The sequence below is a fragment of the Bombina bombina genome, chromosome 1 (genome assembly GCF_027579735.1).
Source record: "Bombina bombina isolate aBomBom1 chromosome 1, aBomBom1.pri, whole genome shotgun sequence".
NCBI classification, from domain to species: domain Eukaryota; kingdom Metazoa; phylum Chordata; class Amphibia; order Anura; family Bombinatoridae; genus Bombina; species Bombina bombina.
In genome coordinates, this window is record NC_069499.1 from 1,444,515,942 (window position 1) to 1,444,542,071 (window position 26,130).

General features: G+C 36.1%; 1 protein-coding gene across 1 annotated transcript in view; it reads right to left on the reverse strand.

Annotated features, from left to right (window-relative positions):
* Nucleotides 1–26,130, reverse strand: part of LOC128643208 (extracellular calcium-sensing receptor-like) — a 75,503-nt gene that overhangs the window by 22,662 nt on the left and 26,711 nt on the right. Inside the window, exon 3 of the mRNA XM_053696195.1 lies at nt 8,265–8,492. Coding sequence (XP_053552170.1) covers nt 8,265–8,492 — 228 coding nt within the window. The remainder of the gene's footprint in view (nt 1–8,264; nt 8,493–26,130) is intronic.

A 26,130-nucleotide genomic window follows, 5' to 3' on the forward strand; every position in this document is an offset into this window, starting at 1 on the left:
TTGCACTGTCTTAATCTCTCATGTTACCCTTATCAAGGAAGGAAAAATATGTACATATGTTTATATGTTTATAGAATATTCACTCTAAACACTTATTACAAAAGTTTGTAACTATGCCTATTACGGTAGCTAACCAAGCATAAAGAGGTGATTCAGATCATATTATTATAAACGGTTGAATCATGTTATCATTGTTATTATTAATTTGTTACTGATAATTGAAAGACATACAAAAACATGTAAATATGTAAATATGCATACATTTCAGACCCTCAAATACATATATTTGTCCAAACAATTATTAACCTGTATAAATATATACGCACACATATATATACATACATGTGTGCATATATACGTACACGGCCACAAATTTTTCTGATTGCTGGATTTTATTTTATTTTGTTTTATTTTATTTTAGCTTGATGGCTGACTTATTATCAACTATACAGAAAATAATGATAATTGAGAGTTATACAAAATAACTGATATCCCATTCCAAGTTAAGACCATTAGGAGTTCTAGTTTTTAACTGGTAAATCCAGTATAACTCTTTTTTGTCCAAAATCTTATACTTATTGCCCCCTCTTAAAGGGACCTTTGCTACATCAATAATTTTTACCTTGAATTTGATTTCATAGGTGAAATGTATAAGATTAAAGTGCCTAGCTACTGTAGAATCCTTGCAATAATTTTTCACATCATTGACATGTTCCCTAACCCTCACATTGACCTCTCTGGTCATTTTTCCAACATATTGGATCTTGCACAAACGGCACTCCAATAAATAAACCGCGAACGTAGTCTTACAGTTCGCATAGAAGGATATAGGATATACATTATCATTAACTGAAGATTTAAAAATATTTGTCACATCAATCATAGGACAAGTTAGGCACGTTTTAGCTCCACATTTAAAACACCCTGCCTTTCTCAACCAATTATCTCCTCTATTAGTCCTCATACTTGGAACCAAACTGGGAGCTGGCTGAGCCGCCAATGTTACCGGTTTCTTGGGTACAAATCTACAACCAGATGTATAGTTCTGCAGTATTTGATCCCCTCCAAGTATTGGCATGTGTTTCTTTAAAAGTTTGACTATATAAAAAAATTGGTTGGTATACTCTGTTGTAAATACAATAGTACCATCATTGAATTGCAAGGGGTTTTCTTTATCAGTTCTATTTCTTATTTTTAACTTACTGATTTCTAACTTGGTCTTCTCCCATTTCTTTGGATCATACCCCCTTGCTGTTAGCCTTTTTGTTAATTCATCAGCCTGTTGGTGATACATTACCTCATCTTCAGTATTTCTTCTTAATCTAATGTATTGGCCTCTTGGAATGGCTCAAATCAAATGGGGGGATGGCAAGAACTTGCATGTAGGATGGTGTTACCTGCAGTACTTTTGCAAAATGTTTTAAACACAATCCTTTTCTCTTCCACATTCCCCTCCAAGGTTATTTCCAAGAAGTCAATACACCTATGATCATATCCTCCCACAAATTTAAAAAATAATTCATTATTATTCAGAAAGGTACAGAAACCTTCAAATCCAATGTCATCCAAATCTTCATCAACGATCATAATCAGATCTTCAATGAATCTTTTGTAATACAGTATTTTTTCAGTATGTGCTTTAAATACATCATTATATAAATACTTTATTTCCCAGAAGCCAACATACAAGTTGGCAAAGCAAGGGGCAAACTTTGCCCCCATTGCCGTGCCACAACACTGCAGATAATATCTGCCATCAAAAATTAGGAAATTATGAGTAAGGACAAATTCCAAAATTGCACAAATATATACCTTGATGTTATCTTCATATGCAGAAAATTTGTCAAGGAAATATCTCACAGCCATTATCCCTGATGTATGAGGGATAACAGTATACAATGATGCTATATCTACTACTACCCATTAATATTTATCCCTCCACTCAAAACCCCTCAAACTCTCAAGCAAATGTGCAGAATCTCTCAAATAGCTAAATAAACTTTTCACTATTGGCTGCAATATTTGGTCCAACCACTCTGAGAGGGGCTCAAGTAATGACCCAATGCCCGACACAATAGGCCTACCCGGTGGTCGTAAAGGATTTTTATGGACTTTGGGCAAATAGTGAAATAGTGGCACTATTGGAAACTCTGGAACAAGTAGCTCAATGTCCTCCTGTCTAAATAATCCTAAATGTACACCATCATCAAGCAATGACACAAGTTCTCTCTTAAAGATCAATGTTGGATTTCCGCTAAGTAACGTATAAGTAGTTGTGTCATTTAATTGGCGAAGGGCTTCATCAAAGTAATCTTTTTTGTTTAAAACAACATTGCCTCCCTTGTCAGAGTTCCTGATTACAATTTCTTGATTACTTTTGAGTGATTCCATCGCCAATTTCTCAGTTTTCTTTACATTACTTCTAACTGTTTTTTTATTTAAAGATAAATTTAATATATCTCTTTCTACAGTTTTTTGGAACATATTAATGGCTGGTCCCCTAAATTGTATGGGGTAAAAATCTGAACCATATTTCTTAGGCCCCAACGGTATGGCTTGTTCACACAGTATGTCATGACCTGTTTGCAAATCTATCATTGTACTTTGTGTACAAGCATCTTGAAAAGAAACATCTTGTGTGTGCAAAGTTATATTGATATCAATAGGTCTCATATCTCTGTTAATGTCAAAATTAGGTTGTAAGGCAAAAAACCTTTTTAATGTTAACTTGCGTATGAACCTATTGATATCTAATAATGTGTTGAAGGAGAGAAATCCCTGGTAGGTGCAAATCCTAACCCTCTGCTAAGCAAACTTATTTGATCTTTATTAAGAACATATGAGGATAAATTGATCACATTTAGGTCTAATTGTCCCATACATAGTTTTCTCATTTCTTTTTTCTTTTTGCCTTTGGATCTCCTGGCCCGTCTAAAGGGACTTTGGATCCTTTTTTGGACTCTTTATTACGCTCTTTTCTTGATTCTTTGGCCCTTGTAGATGGCCCTTCACTCTCCGTATCTTCATTACTGTTTACCTGCAGAGAATGGGAGGAAATAGAGGAGGAAATAGAAGAAGAAACAGAAGAGGGAGAAGAAGAGGAGAAAGATGGAGATTCAGCTGAATCTACTGATTCCTGGTCTGAAGAATCAGCTTCTGTTGAAGAAAAAAACACTTTCTTTGATTGCTTGTTATTCAATATAGGCTTTGGATTTTTATTCTCTTCCTTCTTGGCCTTGTTTTTGTTTTGTTATTCCATCTTCTTCCTTTACCAGGAAAGGACTTCCAAGAATTATTTTGGAGCTGTGGCCAAATATATACCTTATTGGTCTCATAGTCCAATCTGTCACGATGAAATTTCTCTTCCTTGCGTTCAGCCAAGATGGTATCTAGCTTATCCACACGCTCCTTCATCTGTTTCTTTTGTTCTAAAAAAATCTTCATGTTTTAAAAGTTATTTTTCAATTTCCAACATCCTCTCCTTCAAATTCACTCTTTTGTGCACTTTGCATTTTATTAAGATGTTTATTAATTTTAATGAGCACTCCGTGAGTGCATCATTCCACTCTTGTACTATATCTGGATTCTCTACCTCAAAGGTAGGAAATTTATTGAGCCTCAGTCTCCGTGGGATCCTACAGAGCTCCACATAGTGCTCAAAGGCTTCAATATTCCAAGTTAATCGCAAATCAGTCACCAATAACTTTTCCAGAGCTTTGAACTGTGACTCCATACAGGGACTAAATCCTTCATGTTTATCAGCTGAAAACACACGTCTGAATAATTCCTTCCTTGATTCAGTATTATACAGAGAGCTAGACAAAACTGTATTATCCATTTCCATGATAGTACCGTGCCCTTTTTGCATATATCAATGCATTCACTACTATAGACCAAATCACCAAGCAAACATGTGCTACACAATAAGATAATATTAAATCCTTAATTCACATTGTTGACAAACGTATGAATAAGCTTTCATTGCTGTAATTAGGCTGCAGTCTTTATCCTTAATCCTCCTTAATTTATGTGAGATTATGCACGACTTATGTTAAAACAGGTTCTCTCATTAACACACTGATTTTCCCAATGGTCTTATATTGCAATGGCATTATTCAACCATTGTGAAACAAAGGTTACAAGCAGGCATACAGGTCATTCCGACCCCTACCTCTTTTACTTGATCACGTAATAATATTCCATACAAGAACAAAAAGTATTACCTCTCAAATGTGTTCTGTTATCACTGTTTCTTTTGCTGAGATCCCCTGTGGAGGAACGGTGTACCGGATCGAGGGAGTGAGTCAGGCCTCAGGAAAAATCCACGACAAACACTTCAAGTAACAGGAAAGGCCGCTTCCAGCTCACACGCTGTACTCCGGGTGCAGGCTCCTATGGATGACGTCACTGACACTTCCGTATCAGCTTCGCACACTAATGCTTGCGGTGACCAGGTGCAATGCCTGAGAGGCAACGGATTACTTGCCAATAATGTCCAGAAAAGAGGGTCTGGCAGCACATAGTAGTGATAAAATAATACGCTTTATTGAGCAATATTTCAGGCACACAGGTACATCATGGACTAAACGTCTGACGCGTTTTACGCCCCCTAGTGGCGCTTCATCAGAGACAACAGGTGTTCTAACCACAGCCTCCTTATAAGCAGGCCGTGGACAGGTACATATTTTAACCCTTCAATGTCATAATCATTATACACAGTAAACATTAAAAGGATACTTAATCATAAAATATGCTACAGTCTTAATCTCTCATGTTACCCTTATCAAGGAAGGAAAAATATGTATATATGTTTATATGTTTATAGAATATTCACTCTGAACACTTATTACAAAAGTTTGTAACTATGCCTATTACGGTAGCTAACCAAGCATAAAGAGGTGATTCAGATCATATTATTATAAACGGTTGAATCATGTCATCATTGTTATTATTACTTTGTTACTGATAATTGACAGACATACAAAAACATGTAAATATGTAAATATGCATACATTTCAGACCCTCAAATACATATATTTGTCCAAACAATTATTAACCTGTATAAATATATACGCACACATATATATACATACATGTGTGCATATATACGTACACGGCCACACATTTTTCTGACTGCTGGATTTTATTTTATTTTATTTTGTTTTATTTTATTTTATTTTAGCTTGATGACTGACTTATTATCAACTATACAGAAAATGATGATAATTGAGAGTTATACAAAATAACTGATATCCCATTCCAAGTTAAGACCATTAGGAGTTCTAGTTTTTAACTGGTAAATCCAGTATAACTCTTTTTTGTCCAAAATCTTATACTTATTGCCCCCTCTTAAAGGGACCTTTGCTACATCAATAATTTTTACCTTGAATTTGCTTTCATAGGTAAAATGTATAAGCTTAAAGTGCCTAGCTACTGTAGAATCCTTGCAATAATTTGGCTCCTGTTCCCCTTTTTTCCACGCGAGCCTTCAGGCTCGCCGGAAACAGGAGTTTAGAAGCAGCGGTCTTAAGACCGCTGCTTCTAAACTCATGCACTGCCTCTGAGGCGGCGTATAGCAATCCGCCCGATCATTTTTAATCGGGCTGATTGACACCCCCTGCTAGAAGCTGATTGGCCACGAACCTGCAGGGGGCAGTATTGCACCAGCAGTTCACCAGAACGATAATACATGCCAGAACAATGATAAATGCAGACAGCGTATGCTGTCGGCATTTATCGATGTGTGGCAGACATGGTTCAGTATAGCGGATCATGTCTGTCCGCACATATATAAATAGACCCCTATGGGTGTACTCATATATATATATATATATATATATATATATATATATGTGTTTTTCTCCACTTATATCAGGATGCTCGTATTGTGGAATAGCTGGTTATTTATTAAGATTTGCTTGCTTATTTATCAACTTTTTATTTATAGAATAATTAGATAGCTTCATGATTTTCCGATATAACTTTTTGATTTTATATTGTCTAAAATCACCTATGTCCAATCAGATTTTGTCTTGGTCTACATATGGCCACACCTCATTGTAACTGTATTCACCCTTCTTGAGAAAGTCCTAACATTATAGGATGAAACGGGTTGAGGTCATCAACGCTCTGGCATCACAGACGTCCCTCGACACTCCAGGCCTGATGGAGAGCCCACAAGTTTTTTACGCAGAGCTCGGCTGTGGCTCGGAGAAATTATAAAATCCAGCCTGGGCATTCCTTGGACTCATTGACTCAGAGTATCTCTCTACATACATATATGTCTGATTTTATCTCACATCTTGTAAGTGTGATTTTATATGGCACATTGTCTATATTATTAAAAAAACTTTTACTCTTAGATGGGATGTGCTGTGTTTCTCTCTTTCCAGCTACAAGCACCTCTGAACAGAAGTTTCCTGTAACCAGCAGCTGCTCCCTCCTTGGTTCATTCCATACTCCAGGACCGGCACTATAATAGGATTACCTTTGAGATTTTTTACTACCGGCACCCTCTATTATTCTATTATACTACATCAAGGATAAAAGACTACCATACTCCAGAGAAATTACGAGATATATAGCGTTTGGATACTATCGACTTTAGTGTCAGATTTCAAACAGATCCACGCACATAGAATACGGTACTGTGATTTTATTTACCATTATCATACTTTTAAACGTTTGGGTCCTTCCCCCACTGAATATATATTTTTACATATTTTTGCTTATCTTTTGTGGATTTGAGACTGTGACACATTATTATTATTATTATTATTCTAAAACTGCCATTCAATCTGACAGTATCGGATCCAAGATTTTATTTATTTGGATTTGCTCATACAGAGAACCTCAATACTTTGCACTTTCTTGTTTTCAACATCATATTTATGCTACTTATTTTTGTCTCTTTTTTTATTATTGACGTTATTGCTGAATATTCTTTTTGAATGTATCCAACTTACATCTCAAGATTTACAACAATGTAACCCTGCATCAGGGCCAGCTCTATGATTTAAGCAGATCAGACCATGGGACCCAGGTAACATTTGACAATGTGAGCATAGTCTGCATACTTGTATTTATTTTATTAAATTACTCTCATATGGGATCTTTTGGCTGGGTATCTGCATGTTCTTGTGTGAAATTTCAATTTGCTGTTTAAACTTTAATCTTTGAGACTGCTGAATCATTAATCCCTGGGACTGATGAATGTACGTGGGCTTAGACTGTTAAGGACCATGAATTGAGAGGGTAGTCATTTTATTCTTGGACCAAGGCAGCACAATGTTTTGAGCCTCTTAGCTGGAAATTTGTAACACTCAGACTATGCCGCTTCTCAGCTGACTAATGTCTGATCTTTCTGTATTAATCTTTAATATAATTGTTATATGATGCATTAACTGTATTAAATAGTTCCTGATGTGCAGTTTGTCACTTTATCCTACTATTACATTTATCTCATCTCTCTATGACATTTTCTTAGATTGTAAGCTTTCTTCAGAGAAGCAACCTTTAATTATTTTGTCTCAGTATGAAACTCATATCCTGTTTTCATTTATTACCCCACCCCTGTATAGCTTTGAATATTAGGGTATATTATTAATAAAGGATAGTTCATAATTACCCCTCTGATAAAAAATGCAAAAAAAAGAAAGAAAAACAAATGTTAATTTCTGTTTAAACGATTGAACTCATCATACATGAAACAATCAATTATGATATTACCTAGTTATTACATTATCAACGCCATCGCCTGTTATATTAAGCTAAAATGTTAACCCAATATACCAGCAAGTCTCATCATCAACCACCAGCAACATCAATGCAAAGCATTTGATATTATTATTTTGTATAATGTACTACTCTGTACTGGAAATGTTTTACCCATGCAATAAAACACTATGCTTAGGAATTGCACGGTATCCTTCCTTACTGAAACTGAGATAAACCATCCAACATTAGAAGACATAATGGATTTGTTTTAATGCTAAGTAGCAAAATTATCGCCGCTCTAGCAACAAAAGAAGTGCCTTTATGGATAGCGCTCCTATTGGAGAACAGTTCAAAGTGGGTGGCCATAAAGTGTGGTATTTGAACTTCAGTGTAAAAAATAAGTTATAGCGCAACGTCATTACAAATGATTAATTAAACTCTATCTAAAATATCAATAACATTTTGGATATGTTTAAATCTTACCATCACTTTAATCAATATAATACAGGATTTTTGTTAATAAATAACATTGCAAAATTAATATTTACCTGAGTCTGACCTCCATTCCATAAAATCTTATTTTGGTCAATCTGAAGTTCTTGACCTTTTGGAGATCGAGCATCATAGCTGCCAATATGGACATACTGACTACTGCCATTACGGAAGAGTTGCCAATTTAGAATGTCTACGTATAGAGGAACATCTCCATTCTCATCAAAAAATATTTCCTCTCCTGCAGTATTGTTGAATTTTACTTTTTTGATGTAATGTAGTAACTGTAAGTAAAAAAAAGCAGCACACTATTTACAAAAGAGTTTAGCTTTTAAGCATATTGCTAAGTTCTCCTTTGTGTAGTACTGTTTACTTAGAAAAAGAGAGCATAATCCAAAATCAGTGCACTTTATAAAAAAATCAAATAAAAAGGGTTTCATATAGTAAATGGGATACATTGCAGGCAGAGAATGATTTTTATATGAAAAATATTTGCACCTGCTGGAGTGTATTAAATTGTTTACAAAAAAGCTTCTTTAGCTGTATATTAGCAATTTAAATAGCGGAATTTGCCTGTGGTATCCCTACATATACTGAAAGTTTTTTATACTAAAAGGTCCAGTCTGCTTAAAAGACGATTATTGTTTAAATAGACATTATCCCTTAATTACCCATTCCCCAGTTTTGCATAACTGACATGTCTATATTAATATACTTCTTACTTCTGTGATTACCCTGTATCTAAAGCCTCAGAAGACTGTCCCCTTATTGCAGTTCTTTTGACATTTTAGCCAGTCAGTGCTGACTCATAAATAACTTCACTGGAGTGAGCACAATTTAATCTATATGAAACACATGAACTAGCACTGTCTAATTGTGAAAAACTGTCAGAATTCATGGAGATAAGAGGCAGCCTTCTACAGCTTAAAAATTAGTTTATGAGCCTTCCCAAGTTTAGTTTGCAACAAAGAATACCAAAAGAACAAAGCAAATCTGATAATAAAAGTAAATGGGAAAATGGTTTAAAATTAAATGCTGTAATTGATCATTAAAGTTTAATTTTGACTAAACTGTCCCTTTAAGTATATGTTATAAAAAAATCTACAGTATGTAAACATAGCCAGCAGAAGAAATTACACTCCCAGTGGGAGGTAGGGGAGATGGTAGGCGAGATGAGTAATATTTTGAATTGTTTTCTTTAAGCATCAGGATTGGGTATACAAACAGGGATACCGTTTTGTGTGTAGATAAAGTGATAACATAAGGGGATCTGTAAGCTCAACTTATTTGGATGGGTTAAGGTGTCAAATAACAAAACCAGCTATTTCATAAACAAAATTAAACCTAAAAAAGAAATTTCTCATTCATGTTATACTCTGCTGCTGGTATAACAAGACATTTGAAACACAATGGGCTACATTAAAAGTGGCACACTATTTTATTTATTTTTTCAATTGGGTGCAAACTTTGTTAGAAGCAAACTTTTAAAATGGGTGGGTTAAGACTCCTATAACAAGTTAAAATTAAAAAGATTGCAAGAGAGCAAAACTTGATTGACTTAAGGACTTTGGATATTGCGACCACGTTAACTACTTCTCCCCATATACTGCAATGGAATGCACTGTTAAAAAACAATAAATCAATAAAAATGATAACCTGACACCGTATTAGACCAACTGGTAGAATATTTAGCATTCCAATGTGCTTAACATAGAAGAAGATGTTATTTATTTCTAAATATATATGATGATTTTTTTGTAATATATATATATATATATATAGTAAAGACAAAAAAACACAGAGCGCAAACCTCTCTGAACGTAAAAACAGTTTAATGAAATACACAGCATAAAAAAGGACAAGTGTAAGCACAAACGTACATAACATAAAAAAATGCAGGCATAAAATATCACCACTCGGCAGTAGTACAGCTGGGCACAAATGAATGTCCGTCACACTTTGTCACACCGGGTCTTTCCACCGGCTGTCTTTCACTCGGCTGTTGGAACTGTCTGCTATGGTAAAACGGTCCAAGCCGGAAGTCCAAAAGGTGACCGGAAATCGAAAAGGCAGAGGTAGATTCACAGAATCCTAACAGTGGTAGGCTACTGTGATGTAGCTCAGTATTTCTTGGTGCACTAAAACTCTACGCGTTTCGTCGGGTTACAACCCGACTTTTTCAAGAGAATGTCGTTATCCTAAATTTGGCTCCTATTTGAACCAAGCGGGCTGGGACACGCCTCTGAAATATAACGATCTGATAGGTCGATTTGTGCTGACAGTGCTCAGTCCATGGATAAAGGAAGTCCCACATATGACCATACAGAGAAAGGTTACAAATATATCTAAAAAAATACAAAAATAAAGGCGAGTCAGAGCATAATATACTGATTACAGGACCGCCATTATAACGTAATGTATATGAGGAAAATTCATGTGATGTGTTAGTATTAAAAACGACATGCCGTGCATACTTCACATTAATTGATATTAATAAAATTCATAAACATACACAGAAATACATAGGGAATACATAGAAAAAAAGAAGAATATTTTTTTAAACAATTAATAATCTCTTAATAAGAACTTTAAGCGTACATTAAAAACTGTATATAAATCTAAAACATCAATACATATATATATAGACAGCATATTAATCTAAGACATAAAAGACATGAGTTAAAGAGTACTGACCCCAAAAACATCGTTTCCCAAAGTATTATTATAATTTAACCACAGAGTATGAGGCATGAAATAAATAAGTATTATGTATTATACCCCACTACTAAGGACAGGGTGCAGATGGTTTGATGTAAGCATTTATTTTCACATAAAAGCCTGTAGATCCAGGTCTATATTTAGACCTTTAGAATTATCAGTATTGAGGGTTCTGAGTTCATGAATCCAAAAAGTTTCACGTTGTCTCAGACTCCTCAATCTATTATTGGAGCAATTAGGAGGAATCCAATCAAGTATCATGACCTTTAGGCTCTTGTTGTTAGCCTCATGAAACTGTTTGAAATGGAAGGGTACACTGTGATTTTCAATTTTACTTTTAATATTCCCCAAATGTTCATTGAACCTACTCCTAATCATTCTTTTTGTTCTACCTATGTAGTAACAATTGCAGTCGCATATGAGGAGATACACCACAAAATTAGATGTACATAAAAATATGTGTTTAACCTTGTAAGATTTGGTTTGATCTATATTTTTAAACACATCTCCTCCAATTATGCGACTGCACATATTACAATTCTTAGCCCTGCAAGGCCAGGTTCCATTTTTTCTACTGAGCCAATGGTTGTTAGAGCTTATGGAGGGTGCTTTTGTTGATGTAAATCTGGACGGAGCTAACATGTTTTTGAAATCCTTGTTTTTTCTAAAAGTGATGGTTGGTTGATTGGCTAATAATTTCCCTATGATAGGGTCAGATGTTAGGATTCTCCAATGTTTTTTCAAGATGTTACTTATTTCTCTACTGCCCTGACTGTAGGTGGTAATAAATCTGATTTCCTCTTTTCCTGTATTCAGATTTTTATATTATTATATTTATTATTGGAATTTGAGGGCACTAACATAGTATCTCTATCCATATTGGAAACTTTTTCTTTGACTGTGTTCAGGAGATTCTTGTCATAACCCTTTTCTATGAATCTGTGATCTAGTAAACTAGACTCTCCCAAATATTCCTCATAGTGGGTACAATTGCGGCGTATCCTCTGATACTGGCCTAGGGGGATGTTTTTCTTCCACCTCGGAAGATGCCCACTTTTGGCATTAAGAAAGCCATTTTTATCAGTGGGTTTCCGAAAATTCTTAACAGCAACTAAGTTATTATGGTCTATATACAAAATTAGATCTAGGAATTCCATAGCGTCCCTATGGATCTTACTGGTAAATCTGAGATTCATGTTGTTATTATTCAGATGTGCTATGAATTCTTTTACCTCATCCTCCTGTCCCTTCCATATGAAGATGACGTCATCAATGTACCAAAAATAATTAATAATTTTGGTACTAAAGGGATTATTATTCCAAACATAACCATTCTCAAAATAATTCATAAAAAGATTCGCATAGGACGGGGCGAATGTAGTCCCCATCGCTGTGCCTTGTAACTGTAAATAAAAATTAGAATCAAATTGAAAATAGTTGTGCTGTAATATAAACTCAATTCCCTTCAAAATAAAATCTTTTTGTAATTGGGGAAGGGGACTATTATGTAGACTGTCCTCTACAGCCTTGATGCCTTGGTCATGAGGGATACAAGTGTAGAGGGCCGTGACATCGCACGTAACCCATAAGAACTCTTTTTCCCATCTAATGCCTTCAAAGGTCCTAATGGTCTGGGTGGTATCTTTCAAAAAGGACCTAGTACCTCGGACCAGGGGTTGTAAGAAGTGGTCAATATATATAGAGAGATTGCTAGACAGGGACCCTATACCGGAGATAATAGGTCTCCCCGGCGGGTCCACTAAGGCCTTGTGTACCTTAGGGAGATGGTAAAAGATGGGAATAGAAGGGTCCCTGTCTAGCAAAAAACAAAACTCCTCATTATTAAGGATGCCACAAGATTTTGCTTGGCTCAGGATAACATTCAGTTCTTTGGTGAATTTTAGAGTGGGGTTGAAGGAGAGTCTTTTGTATGTGTCTGTATCATTTAAAATTCTTGTTGCCTCCTTAACATAATCCGATTTATCTTGAACCACTACTCCTCCACCCTTATCCGCTGTTTTGATCACTATATTAGGATTATTTTTCAGATTATGTAGTGTACTTCTTTCATGTTTAGAAAGGTTATCATTAAATCTGTTTAGCCATTTTCCATCTTTGTTTTCCCATAATTTGGAGAGGTCTGTGCTGACTAGTTTGTTAAAAATCTTAATGTGTTCCCTTGGGCCCCCACCGGAAAGAAATTGGAAGGCTTCTTAAATCTAGTATGTAATATTGGGGGTTCCTCTTGTTCCTCATGTATGCTAAAATCCAAATTAGGTTGAGTAAACAGAGACGTTTCATCTTGTAGGGAATTGAGTACTTGTAACGTAACTGTATCTTGACTATTTAGACTGTTCGTGCTCTGTGTAGTCCCAGATGCACTTCTAAAATCTGGTTGTTGTTTGATAAAATATCTCTTAAGTGTAATTTTTCTAATATATTTTTGTAAGTCGATATATGTTTCGAATTTATTTGGTGCTTTCTTAGGGGCAAAATTCAAGCCCTTAGCAAGCAAATTGATCTCTTTATTGTTAAGTTTTTTGCTAGTCAAATCATATATCGACTCTTTGTTCTTCTCCAAATTCAACATCTGTGATCTTGCTCTCTCTATATGCCTTCGTCCTCTATTTCCTCGCTTGTTCTTTTTCTTTTCATGTGCGGCTCTTCTCTTGACCTTATTCCCTGTGGTGGGGGGAACGTGTGCTCTAGCCTCATAGCCTGTCTGTCCTCTAAAAAATGGTGATTGCTATTGATTCTACTTCTATTGGGTGTTGGCTCTCTCTGTTTCCACCCCTGTTGATCATTACTAGCTCCATGATTGTGTTTGGGTTTTGCTCCCTGTCTATCCGAGGTACTAGGTCCTTTTTGAAAGATACCACCCAGACCATTAGGACCTTTGAAGGCATTAGATGGGAAAAAGAGTTCTTATGGGTTACGTGCGATGTCACGGCCCTCTACACTTGTATTCCCCATGACCAAGGCATCAAGGCTGTAGAGGACAGTCTACATAATAGTCCACTTCCCCAATTACAAAAAGATTTTATTTTGAAGGGAATTGAGTTTATATTACAGCACAACTATTTTCAATTTGATTCTAATTTTTATTTACAGTTACAAGGCACAGCGATGGGGACTACATTTGCCCCGTCCTATGCAAATCTTTTTATGAATTCTTTTGAGAATGGTTATGTTTGGAATAATAATCCCTTTAGTACCAAAATTATTAATTATTTTTGGTACATTGATGACGTCATCTTCATATGGAAGGGACAGGAGGATGAGGCAAAAGAATTCATAGCACATCTGAATAATAACAACATGAATCTCAGATTTACCAGTAAGATCCATAGGGACGCTATGGAATTCCTAGATCTAATTTTGTATATAGACCATAATAACTTAGTTGCTGTTAAGAATTTTCGGAAGCCCACTGATAAAAATGGCTTTCTTAATGCCAAAAGTGGGCATCTTCCGAGGTGGAAGAAAAACATCCCCCTAGGCTAGTATCAGAGGATACGCCGCAATCTTACCCACTATGAGGAATATTTGGGAGAGTCTAGTTTACTAGATCACAGATTCATAGAAAAGGGTTATGACAAGAATCTCCTGAACACGGTCAAAGAAAAAGTTTCCAATATGGATAGAGATACTATGTTAGTGCCCTCAAATTCCAATAATAAATATAATAATGGAAATAAAAATCCGAATACAGGAAAAGAGGAAATCAGGTTTATTACCACCTACAGTCAGGGCAGTAGAGAAATAAGTAACATCTTGAAAAAACATTGGAGAATCCTAACATCTGACCCTATCATAGGGAAATTATTAGCCAATCAACCAACCATCACTTTTAGTAAAAACAAGGATTTCAAAAACATGTTAGCTCCGTCCAGATTTACATCAACAAAAGCACCCTCCATAAGCTCTAACAACCATTGGCTCAGTAGAAAAAATGGAACCTGGCCTTGCAGGGCTAAGAATTGTAATATGTGCAGTCGCATAATTGGAGGAGATGTGTTTAAAAATATAGATCAAACCAAATCTTACAAAGTTAAACACAAATTTTCATGTACATCAAATTTTGTGGTGTATCTCCTCATATGCGACTGCAATTGTTACTACATAGGTAGAACAAAAAGAATGATTAGGAGTAGGTTCAATGAACATTTGGGGAATATTAAAAATAAAATTGAAAATCACAGTGTACCCTTCCATTTCAAACAGTTTCATGAGGCTAACAACAAGAGCCTAAAGGTCATGATACTTGATTGGATTCCTCCTAATTGCTCCAATAATAGATTGAGGAGTCTGAGACAACGTGAAACTTTTTGGATTCATGAACTCAGAACCCTCAATACTGATAATTCTAAAGGTCTAAATATAGACCTGGATCTACAGGCTTTTATGTGAAAATAAATGCTTACATCAAACCATCTGCACCCTGTCCTTAGTAGTGGGGTATAATACATAATACTTATTTCTTTCATGCCTCATACTCTGTGGTTAAATTATAATAATACTTTGGGAAACGATGTTTTTGGGGTCAGTACTCTTTAACTCATGTCTTTTATGTCTTAGATTAATATGCTGTCTATATATATATGTATTGATGTTTTAGATTTATATACAGTTTTTAATGTACGCTTAAAGTTCTTATTAAGAGATTATTAATTGTTTAAAAAAATATTCTTCTTTTTTTCTATGTATTCCCTATGTATTTCTGTGTATGTTTATGAATTTTATTAATATCAATTAATGTGAAGTATGCACGGCATGTCGTTTTTAATACTAACACATCACATGAATTTTCCTCATATACATTACATTATAATGGCGGTCCTGTAATCAGTATATTATGCTCTGACTCGCCTTTATTTTTGTATTTTTTTAGATATATTTGTAACCTTTCTCTGTATGGTCATATGTGGGACTTCCTTTATCCATGGACTGAGCACTGTCAGCACAAATCGACCTATCAGATCGTTATATTTCAGAGGCGTGTCCCAGCCCGCTTGGTTCAAATAGGAGCCAAATTTAGGATAATGACATTCTCTTGAAAAAGTCGGGTCGTAACCCGACGAAACGCGTAGAGTTTTAGTGCACCAAGAAATACTGAGCTACATCACAGTAGCCTACCACTGTTAGGATTCTGTGAATCTACCTCTGCCTTTTCGATTTCCGGTCACCTTTTGGACTTCCGGCTTGGACCGTTTTACCATAGCAGACAGTTCCAACAGCCGAGTGAAAGACAGCCGGTGGAAAGACCCGGTGTGACAAAGTGTGACGGACATTCATTTGTGCCCAGCTGTACTACTGCCGAGTGGTGATATTTTATGCCTGCATTTTTTTATGTTATGTACGTTTGTGCTTACACTTGTCCTTTTTTATGCTGTGTATTTCATTAAACTGTTTTTACGTTCAGAGAGGTTTGCGCTCTGTGTTTTTTTGTCTTTACAGTTTGTCCCTTGGGAGCAGGAACACAGTTCATTGCACCCTCTAACAGAGCAGCATCCTCATATTATCCCTTCCTTCTCAACGTCTACATATCGTTCTTTGGGAAGTATTAGTATTAGTATTGTTATTACTGTTTTTGCTTTGTTCATTTTCTGAAGTATTACCCATTGTCCAAGATCTATTTATCTTACAATACTTGCTGCTTAATATAGGCCCGTTAATCAGGTTATATGCCTGTAAACTCACTGTAGCGCAGTGTTTGCTATATCATCTCTTGTGGGATCAGAGAAGCGCAGTCCATATTCTTTTTTTGTATGTACTCATCATTTCTGTGTTCTTGGCCAGCGAATCTCTGCCCATACATATACTGTGGTTGTATGTTTGAAATTTGCCTTCTATATATTAGAGACTATATATAGCTTTGTTGTTGTTTTTACCTGTATTCTAAGAGCATAATTGTCTCATTATATCATATATAATATCATCAATCATAGCAATTTTACATCTCCCTTGGTATATTTTTGATGGGTACTCCTTATAGAATATGGAAACAAGCACTGACTATGAGTGTTCTTTTGGAGACTGTGAATCTAGATATAATAGATCACGTGCACAAAACATCCTTAATTTAGAAACTAATTGCACTTCAGAAAGTCCCACAGAGAACCCCATAGACTTGTTCAGAGATCTAGAATAACTCCTTAACAATGACACTAAGGAGTGGCAGGATCTACTCCTATTAGACAATTATGTCTTACATGAAGTGGTCCCTAGGGGCCTCAGACTTTTTAAATACCCAGCTTTTGATTTGGAGGAAGTGGAATTAACCACAGACTGGGAGAAGGCCCTTCAGGATTGTTCCATGACATTGATTAAAATTTTGATCAAGCATAGAGAACTAAAATTGAAAAAGGTAAAGATAGCCATAGACACCATACTTCCCAAGATCAGGCCATTCCAAGGGGAAGAACGATGGAAAAAAACTTAATGACAACATACAAGCACGCAATAAAAAACTAAATGAGGACCTAGCCAAGTCCAAACAGGCAAAACTAAGTAGAGACCTAGAAGATTATAGAAATGACAAGGTTTTCACCTATAAGCTTGAGAAAAGACCAAATAATACCAGTAATTATAGTACCACCAATAATTACAGTAATAATAATATATACAATAAGAACCAAGACCCACATCTAAACTCTATCTCTAACCACAACACAAATATAGGGTCTTATAATTCCCCCAAATCTCATGCACACAATAGGAGGAACAGCACTAATCATAATTACAATTATAATGCTATAAAAAATATCAGTAATCCAGGCTACAGACATGAGAGGGATACACCTGTAAGAAACTATCAGGGGAATAGAAACCAGACCCACTATTCAGAGAATAGATCATATGTGCACAATGCCAGGTACTATCCGGCTAGGGAGGATAACCAGGCCAGTTTTCATCGGAGGTATGACTACAATAGAGCTCCCCCAAAGGGTAATCACTCTAGAGAACAAAGAGATAGGAACAAACCATCCACACAGGAATTTGAAAGACAGGGAGCAAAACCCAAACACAATCATGGAGCTAGTAATGATCAACAGGGGTGGAAACAGAGAGAGCCAACACCCAATAGAATTAGAATCAATAGCAATCACCATTTTTTAGAGGACAGACAGGCTATGAGGCTAGAGCACACGTTCCCCCCACCACAGGGAATAAGGTCAAGAGAAGAGCCGCACATGAAAAGAAAAAGAACAAGCGAGGAAATAGAGGAGGAAGGCATATACAGAGAGAAAGATCACAGATGTTGAATTTGGAGAAGAACAAAGAGTCGATATATGATTTGACTAGCAAAAAACTTAACAATAAAGAGATCAATTTGCTTGCTAAGGGCTTGAATTTTGCCCCTAAGAAAGCACCAAATAAATTCGAAACATATATCGACTTACAAAAATATATTAGAAAAATTACACTTAAGAGATATTTTATCAAACAACAAACAGATTTGAGAAGTGCATCTGGGACTACACAGAGCACGAACAGTCTAAATAGTCAAGATACAGTTACTTTACAAGTACTCAATTCCCTACAAGATGAAACGTCTCTGTTTACTCAACCTAATTTGGATTTTAGCATACATGAGGAACAAGAGGAACCCCCAATATTACATACTAGATTTAAGAAGCCTTCCAATTTCTTTCCGGTGGGGGCCCAAGGGGAACACATTAAGATTTTTAACAAACTAGTCAGCACAGACCTCTCCAAATTATGGGAAAACAAAGATGGAAAATGGCTAAACAGATTTAATGATAACCTTTCTAAACATGAAAGAAGTACACTACATAATCTGAAAAATAATCCTAATATAGTGATCAAAACAACGGATAAGGGTGGAGGAGTAGTGGTTCAAGATAAATCGGATTATGTTAAGGAGGCAACAAGAATTTTAAATGATACGGACACATACAAAAGACTCTCCTTCAACCCCACTCTAAAATTCACCAAAGAACTGAATGTTATCCTGAGCCAAGCAAAATCTTGTGGCATCCTTAATAATGAGGAGTTTTGTTTTTTGCTAGACAGGGACCCTTCTATTCCCATCTTTTACCATCTTCCTAAGGTACACAAGGCCTTAGTGGACCCGCCGGGGAGACCTATTATCTCCGGTATAGGGTCCCTGTCTAGCAATCTCTCTATATATATTGACCACTTCTTACAACCCCTGGTCCGAGGTACTAGGTCCTTTTTGAAAGATACCACCCAGACCATTAGGACCTTTGAAGGCATTAGATGGGAAAAAGAGTTCTTATGGGTTACGTGCGATGTCACGGCCCTCTACACTTGTATTCCCCATGACCAAGGCATCAAGGCTGTAGAGGACAGTCTACATAATAGTCCCCTTCCCCAATTACAAAAAGATTTTATTTTGAAGGGAATTGAGTTTATATTACAGCACAACTGCTTTTCAATTTGATTCTAATTTTTATTTACAGTTACAAGGCACAGCGATGGGGACTACATTCGCCCCGTCCTATGTGAATCTTTTTATGAATTCTTTTGAGAATGGTTATGTTTGGAATAATAATCCCTTTAGTACCAAAATTATTAATTATTTTCGGTACATTGATGACGTCATCTTCATATGGAAGGGACAGGAGGATGAGGCAAAAGAATTCATAGCACATCTGAATAATAACAACATGAATCTCAGATTTACCAGTAAGATCCATAGGGACGCTATGGAATTCCTAGATCTAATTTTGTATATAGACCATAATAACTTAGTTGCTGTTAAGAATTTTCGGAAGCCCACTGATAAAAATGGCTTTCTTAATGCCAAAAGTGGGCATCTTCCGAGGTGGAAGAAAAACATCCCCCTAGGTCAGTATCAGAGGATACGCCGCAATTGTACCCACTATGAGGAATATTTGGGAGAGTCTAGTTTACTAGATCACAGATTCATAGAAAAGGGTTATGACAAGAATCTCCTGAACACGGTCAAAGAAAAAGTTTCCAATATGGATAGAGATACTATGTTAGTGCCCTCAAATTCCAATAATAAATATAATAATGGAAATAAAAATCAGAATACAGGAAAAGAGGAAATCAGATTTATTACCACCTACAGTCAGGGCAGTAGAGAAATAAGTAACATCTTGAAAAAACATTGGAGAATCCTAGCATCTGACCCTATCATAGGGAAATTATTACCCAATCAACCAACCATCACTTTTAGAAATAACAAGGATTTCAAAAACATGTTAGCTCCGTCCAGATTTACATCAACAAAAGCACCCTCCATAAGCTCTAACAACCATTGGCTCAGTAGAAAAAATGGAACCTGGCCTTGCAGGGCTAAGAATTGTAATATGTGCAGTCGCATAATTGGAGGAGATGTGTTTAAAAATATAGATCAAACCAAATCTTACAAGGTTAAACACAAATTTTCATGTACATCTAATTTTGTGGTGTATCTCCTCATATGCGACTGCAATTGTTACTACATAGGTAGAACAAAAAGAATGATTAGGAGTAGGTTCAATGAACATTTGGGGAATATTAAAAATAAAATTGAAAATCACAGTGTACCCTTCCATTTCAAACAGTTTCATGAGGCTAACAACAAGAGCCTAAAGGTCGTGATACTTGATTGGATTCCTCCTAATTGCTCCAATAATAGATTGAGGAGTCTGAGACAATGGGAAACTTTTTGGATTCATGAACTCAGAACCCTCAATACTGATAATTCTAAAGGTCTAAATATAGACCTGGATCTACAGGCTTTTATGTGAAAATAAATGCTTACATCAAACCATCTGCACCCTGTCCTTAGTAGTGGGGTATACTACATAATACTTATTTCTTTCATGCCTCATACTCTGTGGTTAAATTATAATAATACTTTGGGAAACGATGTTTTTGGGTCAGTACTCTTTAACTCATGTCTTTTATGTCTTAGATTAATATGCTGTCTATATATATATGTATTGATGTTTTTAGATTTATATACAGTTTTTAATGTACGCTTAAAGTTCTTATTAAGAGATTATTAATTGTTTAAAAAAAAAATATTCTTCTTTTTTTCTATGTATTCCCTATGTATTTCTGTGTATGTTTATGAATTTTATTAATATCAATTAATGTGAAGTATGCACGACATGTCGTTTTTAATACTAACACATCACATGAATTTTCCTCATATACATTACATTATAATGGCGGTCCTGTAATCAGTATATTATGCTCTGACTCGCCTTTATTTTTGTATTTTTTTAGATATATTTGTAACCTTTCTCTGTATGGTTATATGTGGGACTTCCTTTATCCATGGACTGAGCACTGTCAGCACAAATCGACCTATCAGATCGTTATATTTCAGAGGCGTGTCCCAGCCCGCTTGGTTCAAATAGGAGCCAAATTTAGGATAATGACATTCTCTTGAAAAAGTCGGGTCGTAACCCGACGAAACGCGTAGAGTTTTAGTGCACCAAGAAATACTGAGCTACATCACAGTAGCCTACCACTGTTAGGATTCTGTGAATCTACCTCTGCCTTTTCGATTTCCGGTCACCTTTTGGACTTCCGGCTTGGACCGTTTTACCATAGCAGACAGTTCCAACAGCCGAGTGAAAGACAGCCGGTGGAAAGACCCGGTGTGACAAAGTGTGACGGACATTCATTTGTGCCCAGCTGTACTACTGCCGAGTGGTGATATTTTATGCCTGCATTTTTTTATGTTATGTACGTTTGTGCTTACACTTGTCCTTTTTTATGCTGTGTATTTCATTAAACTGTTTTTACGTTCAGAGAGGTTTGCGCTCTGTGTTTTTTTGTCTTTACAGTTTGTCCCTTGGGAGCAGGAACACAGTTCATTGCACCCTCTAACAGAGCAGCATCCTCATATTATCCCTTCCTTCTCAACGTCTACATATCGTTCTTTGGGAAGTATTAGTATTAGTATTGTTATTACTGTTTTTGCTTTGTTCATTTTCTGAAGTATTACCCATTGTCCAAGATCTATTTATCTTACAATACTTGCTGCTTAATATAGGCCTGTTAATCAGGTTATATGCCTGTAAACTCACTGTAGCACAGTGTTTGCTATATCATCTCTTGTGGGATCAGAGAAGCGCAGTCCATATTCTTTTTTTGTATATATATATATATATATATATATATATATATATATATATATATATATATATATATATATATATATATAAAAATAAATATATATATATATAAATAAATATATATATATATATAAATATATATATATATATATATATACCTACTGTATACATCTAAATTAATATATACTGTACAGGTATTAAAAATATAAGGGTGAAAAGCATATAGTATCTGACCAGATACTACTGGGAAGGGCTAAAATGTGTGTGTGTGTGTGTATATATATATATATATATATATATATAAAAACAGAAAAAAGCACTCACTGGTCTTCAGTCAACAAACAAACAATTTTATAGTGATGTGTGACATTTCAGGGTAAACAAGCCTCTTCTTCTGACAAACAAATAATGAAAGTGTGAGACTTATAAAGCCCTAATGAGCCCTCCTACAGAAATCTGCCAATCAGGGAGCAGCATGTGCAAAAAACAAAGCAGATAATAAACTATATATACTATGTGCATCAAAAAGTGTCAATAATTGAGACTCCATGGTGTCTAGAAACATGTGACAAGGGCACCCACACTGTCACCAAACAACTACAAAACCCTATCTGAATCAAATACTTTAATCACAGAAAAGTTAAGTTTGAAATTGTCAACACCTCATTGGTGTATTAGCACACCCCTCTTCTCATGACGTGCTGAACAAACACGGAAACAATAACCAACGACTTGGAATGTAATTTTCCCAAAAGAAAAAACTACGGTCCAGAGCCTAGATCAGCCAAAGTACACATCAGTCCTCTGATAACTAAACTGAAACATAAACCAAAGAGAACAGCCACCTCGTCACACCACAACGTAAGGGAGGCATGTATGGTAGTCATAGCAACCACCAAACAAAAATAGAAGCCGATGAGTCAGAGAAGGGGGGGCATAGTCCCATCCCAGGAACATCATAACACAAATATACCGCATTGGTTAACTAGAAAAAAGAGGTGTGGTGACACCACATGCATCTATGATCAGCTGGAAAATAAAAACAAAAATCCGCGACTGCAGTAATCCTAATGATCAAAGACCCGATCAGTCACAAGCAATACAAGTATACTAATTATCTAGTTGAAAGCCCATACAAAAAAAAGCCAACAGTTAAAAGGAACCAATTTGTGTTAGAACAAACTCAACGGCAAGGGCTAATGGCTATTGGTCAAACAGGGAAACTCCCATCAATCAAAAGAACATATATACAAAATTGTGCAACAGAGGGAAAACACATAAACAGCTATAAAGTAACTTCTATTATGAATAAAGGAAATATTAAGGTATCCAAAAAGAACAAAAAATACATATATGAATAAAACACAAAACAGACATAAAAAATAAAAATGAAATATTAAATTTAAAAAAGTATGAATGGGACATAGTGTATGTTAAAAAAAATATTAATTGGACATAGTGTATGTCAAAAAAAGGGAAAAAAACTTAACTGGAGACAATATCAGACATGTGACAAATAGCTAAGACAATAAATCAAAAAGCTTTACAGTGGGGTGTCACAAGTAACATATCCAGACCAACACAGAGTCTAAAGTGAATACAAACTATAAAACAAAAAAGGTTAAATATATATATATATATATATATATATATATATATATATATATATATATATATATAAAATTAAAAGCAGCCTAATCCACGACATAAATCTAGATGATCAAATGGTATTTCATCAATATTGAAAAGCAATGATAGCAGCAAAAAAGAAAAAAAGTAGAAGAAATATACATATACTCAGGGCAATGCTAGTGGACTCTCATTACCCGGATCAGGACTCTCAAAGTAATACACGCTCTCAATTGTATTGTACTCATACAGAGAGCAATCATTGTGGACCCTCATAGTGCACATTACTTAAAAATAGCATTGCCATCCCATGAGCATATTATGTCCCTTGGGTATCAAAGTTCCAAGCTCAAATATCCATCTGGTTTCCCTGCTGAGAAGAATATCCTCTCTGTTCCCTCCTCTCCGGAGTGGGAGGACATGATCAATTATGCGAAACCCCAAATCTTTCACGGAGTGTTTTGCTTCCAAGAAGTGGCGCGCCACTGGTTGTTCAGCTTTCTTGGATTCTAGGGCCTGGCGAATGGAAGAGTGGTGATTAGCCATCCTAGTGTGGGGATCATCGCACGTTTTGCCAGTGTAGACCTTGCCACACGGGCAATGTAGTTGGTAAATAATGTGAGTGGTTGTACAGGTCAGGAAATACTTGATTAGACACTTCTTTTTCTTGTCAGGGTGTTGAAAAGATGGACCGGTGAGCATATTGTTGCATGCCACGCAGCTTGTACAGCAAAACAACCTTTTTTATTTTTTAACCATGTACGAGACATGTCTTCAGGTACTATGTCAGTTTTGACAAGCAGGTCTCTAAGGTTCCTTCCTCTTTTGTAAGCAACCTTGGGTTTGTCCCAGTGGGTAAATGGTAAGGTGGGATCTGTTTGGATCAATTTTCATTCTTTTTGGATAGCTCTTGTGACTGTGTTTTTGTCCGGCATGTATGATGTTACAAAGGTTAGGCGTTGTTGTTTAGCAGTATTGGTTGGTTCATCCGTAGTTAGTGCATTCTGTTTGCAAGGGCTTATAACCAATTTGACTAAACCTATCAGTCATCTCTTCAAGTTGTTGACAACACCTGTGTTGATCGGTGTTGTTTCTGATCACCCTCTGGAATTGCGATTTGGGAATTTTGCGGATCAGAGAGGGAGGATGACAGCTGTCTGTCTGAAGAATCAAGTTCCTGTCTGTTTCTTTGTGGTAAAGTGTGGTGCCCAGCCTGTTACCCTCTTTAAACACTCTGACATCAATTAAGTTAATCATCTCCAGGTTAGCCTTGTGTTGGAATCTGATCGTGCTCTCCATGTTGTTGAGCTCATTGATTCATTGGTTGAGTGACGGTTCGTCACAATCCCATATCAGGAAAAGATCATCTATGAATCAACAATATAGCTCAATCCATTTATTGGAGAATACTTTTATGCTGAGTGTCTCATATTCCTCTATGAATACATTTGCTAAAGATGGGGCCATGTTGGACCCCATCGTCGTTCCAGCAATTTACAAATAGTATGTTTTTTTTAAACAGGAAATCATTTTTGGTGAGGCAATCAGTAAGTAATTCGATCAACACCTTTTTATCAGGACCAATATAGGGAATCCGTCTGAGTTGTCTCCTGACTGTCATGATACCCAGATCTTGTGGGATTACAGTATAGAGACTCAATACATCTAGAGTCACCAAAAGGCCCAAGGGTTGGAGATTAGAAAACAGTGTAATCAACTTAATGAAAGATGTAGAATCCTGAATGTACGACTCCATCTGTTTGACCCAAGGTTGTAGATGAAAATCGACAAATTGAGCTAATGGCTGTAGCAGGGCCCTCTTGCTGAGACAATTGATCTCCCTGGTGGTCTTTGGGCATCCTTATGCACTTTTGGAAGTTTTGGAAGTGTGACTGAAAAAGACATGTCTCGTACATGGTTAAAAAAGAAAAAAGGTAGTTTTTTGCTGCACAAGCTGCTTGACATGCAACAGAATGCTCACCCGTCCATCTTTTCAACACCCTGACAAGAAAAAGAAGTATCTAATCAAGTATTTCCTGACCTGTATAACCACTCACATTATTTACCAACTACATTGCCCATGTGGCAAGTTCTACACTGGCAAAATGTGTGGGCATCATGATGCCCACACTAGGATGGCTAATCACTGCTCTTCCATTCGCCAGGCCCTAGACACCAAGAAAGCTGAACAACCAGTGGCGCACCACCTCTTGGCATTAAAACACTCCTTGAAAGATTTGAGGTTTCGCATAATTGATCGTGTCTCCCCACTCTGGAGAGGAGGGAACAGAGAGAAGATTCTTCTCAGGAGGGAAACCAGATTTATATTTGAGCTTGGAACTTTGATACCTAGGGACTTAATATGCACACGGGATTGCAATGCTATCTTTAAGTAATGTGCACTATGAGGGCCCATGATGCTTGATTTTGCTCTATGTATGAGTACAATACAATTGAGAGCGTGTAATACATTGTGAGTCCTGATCCA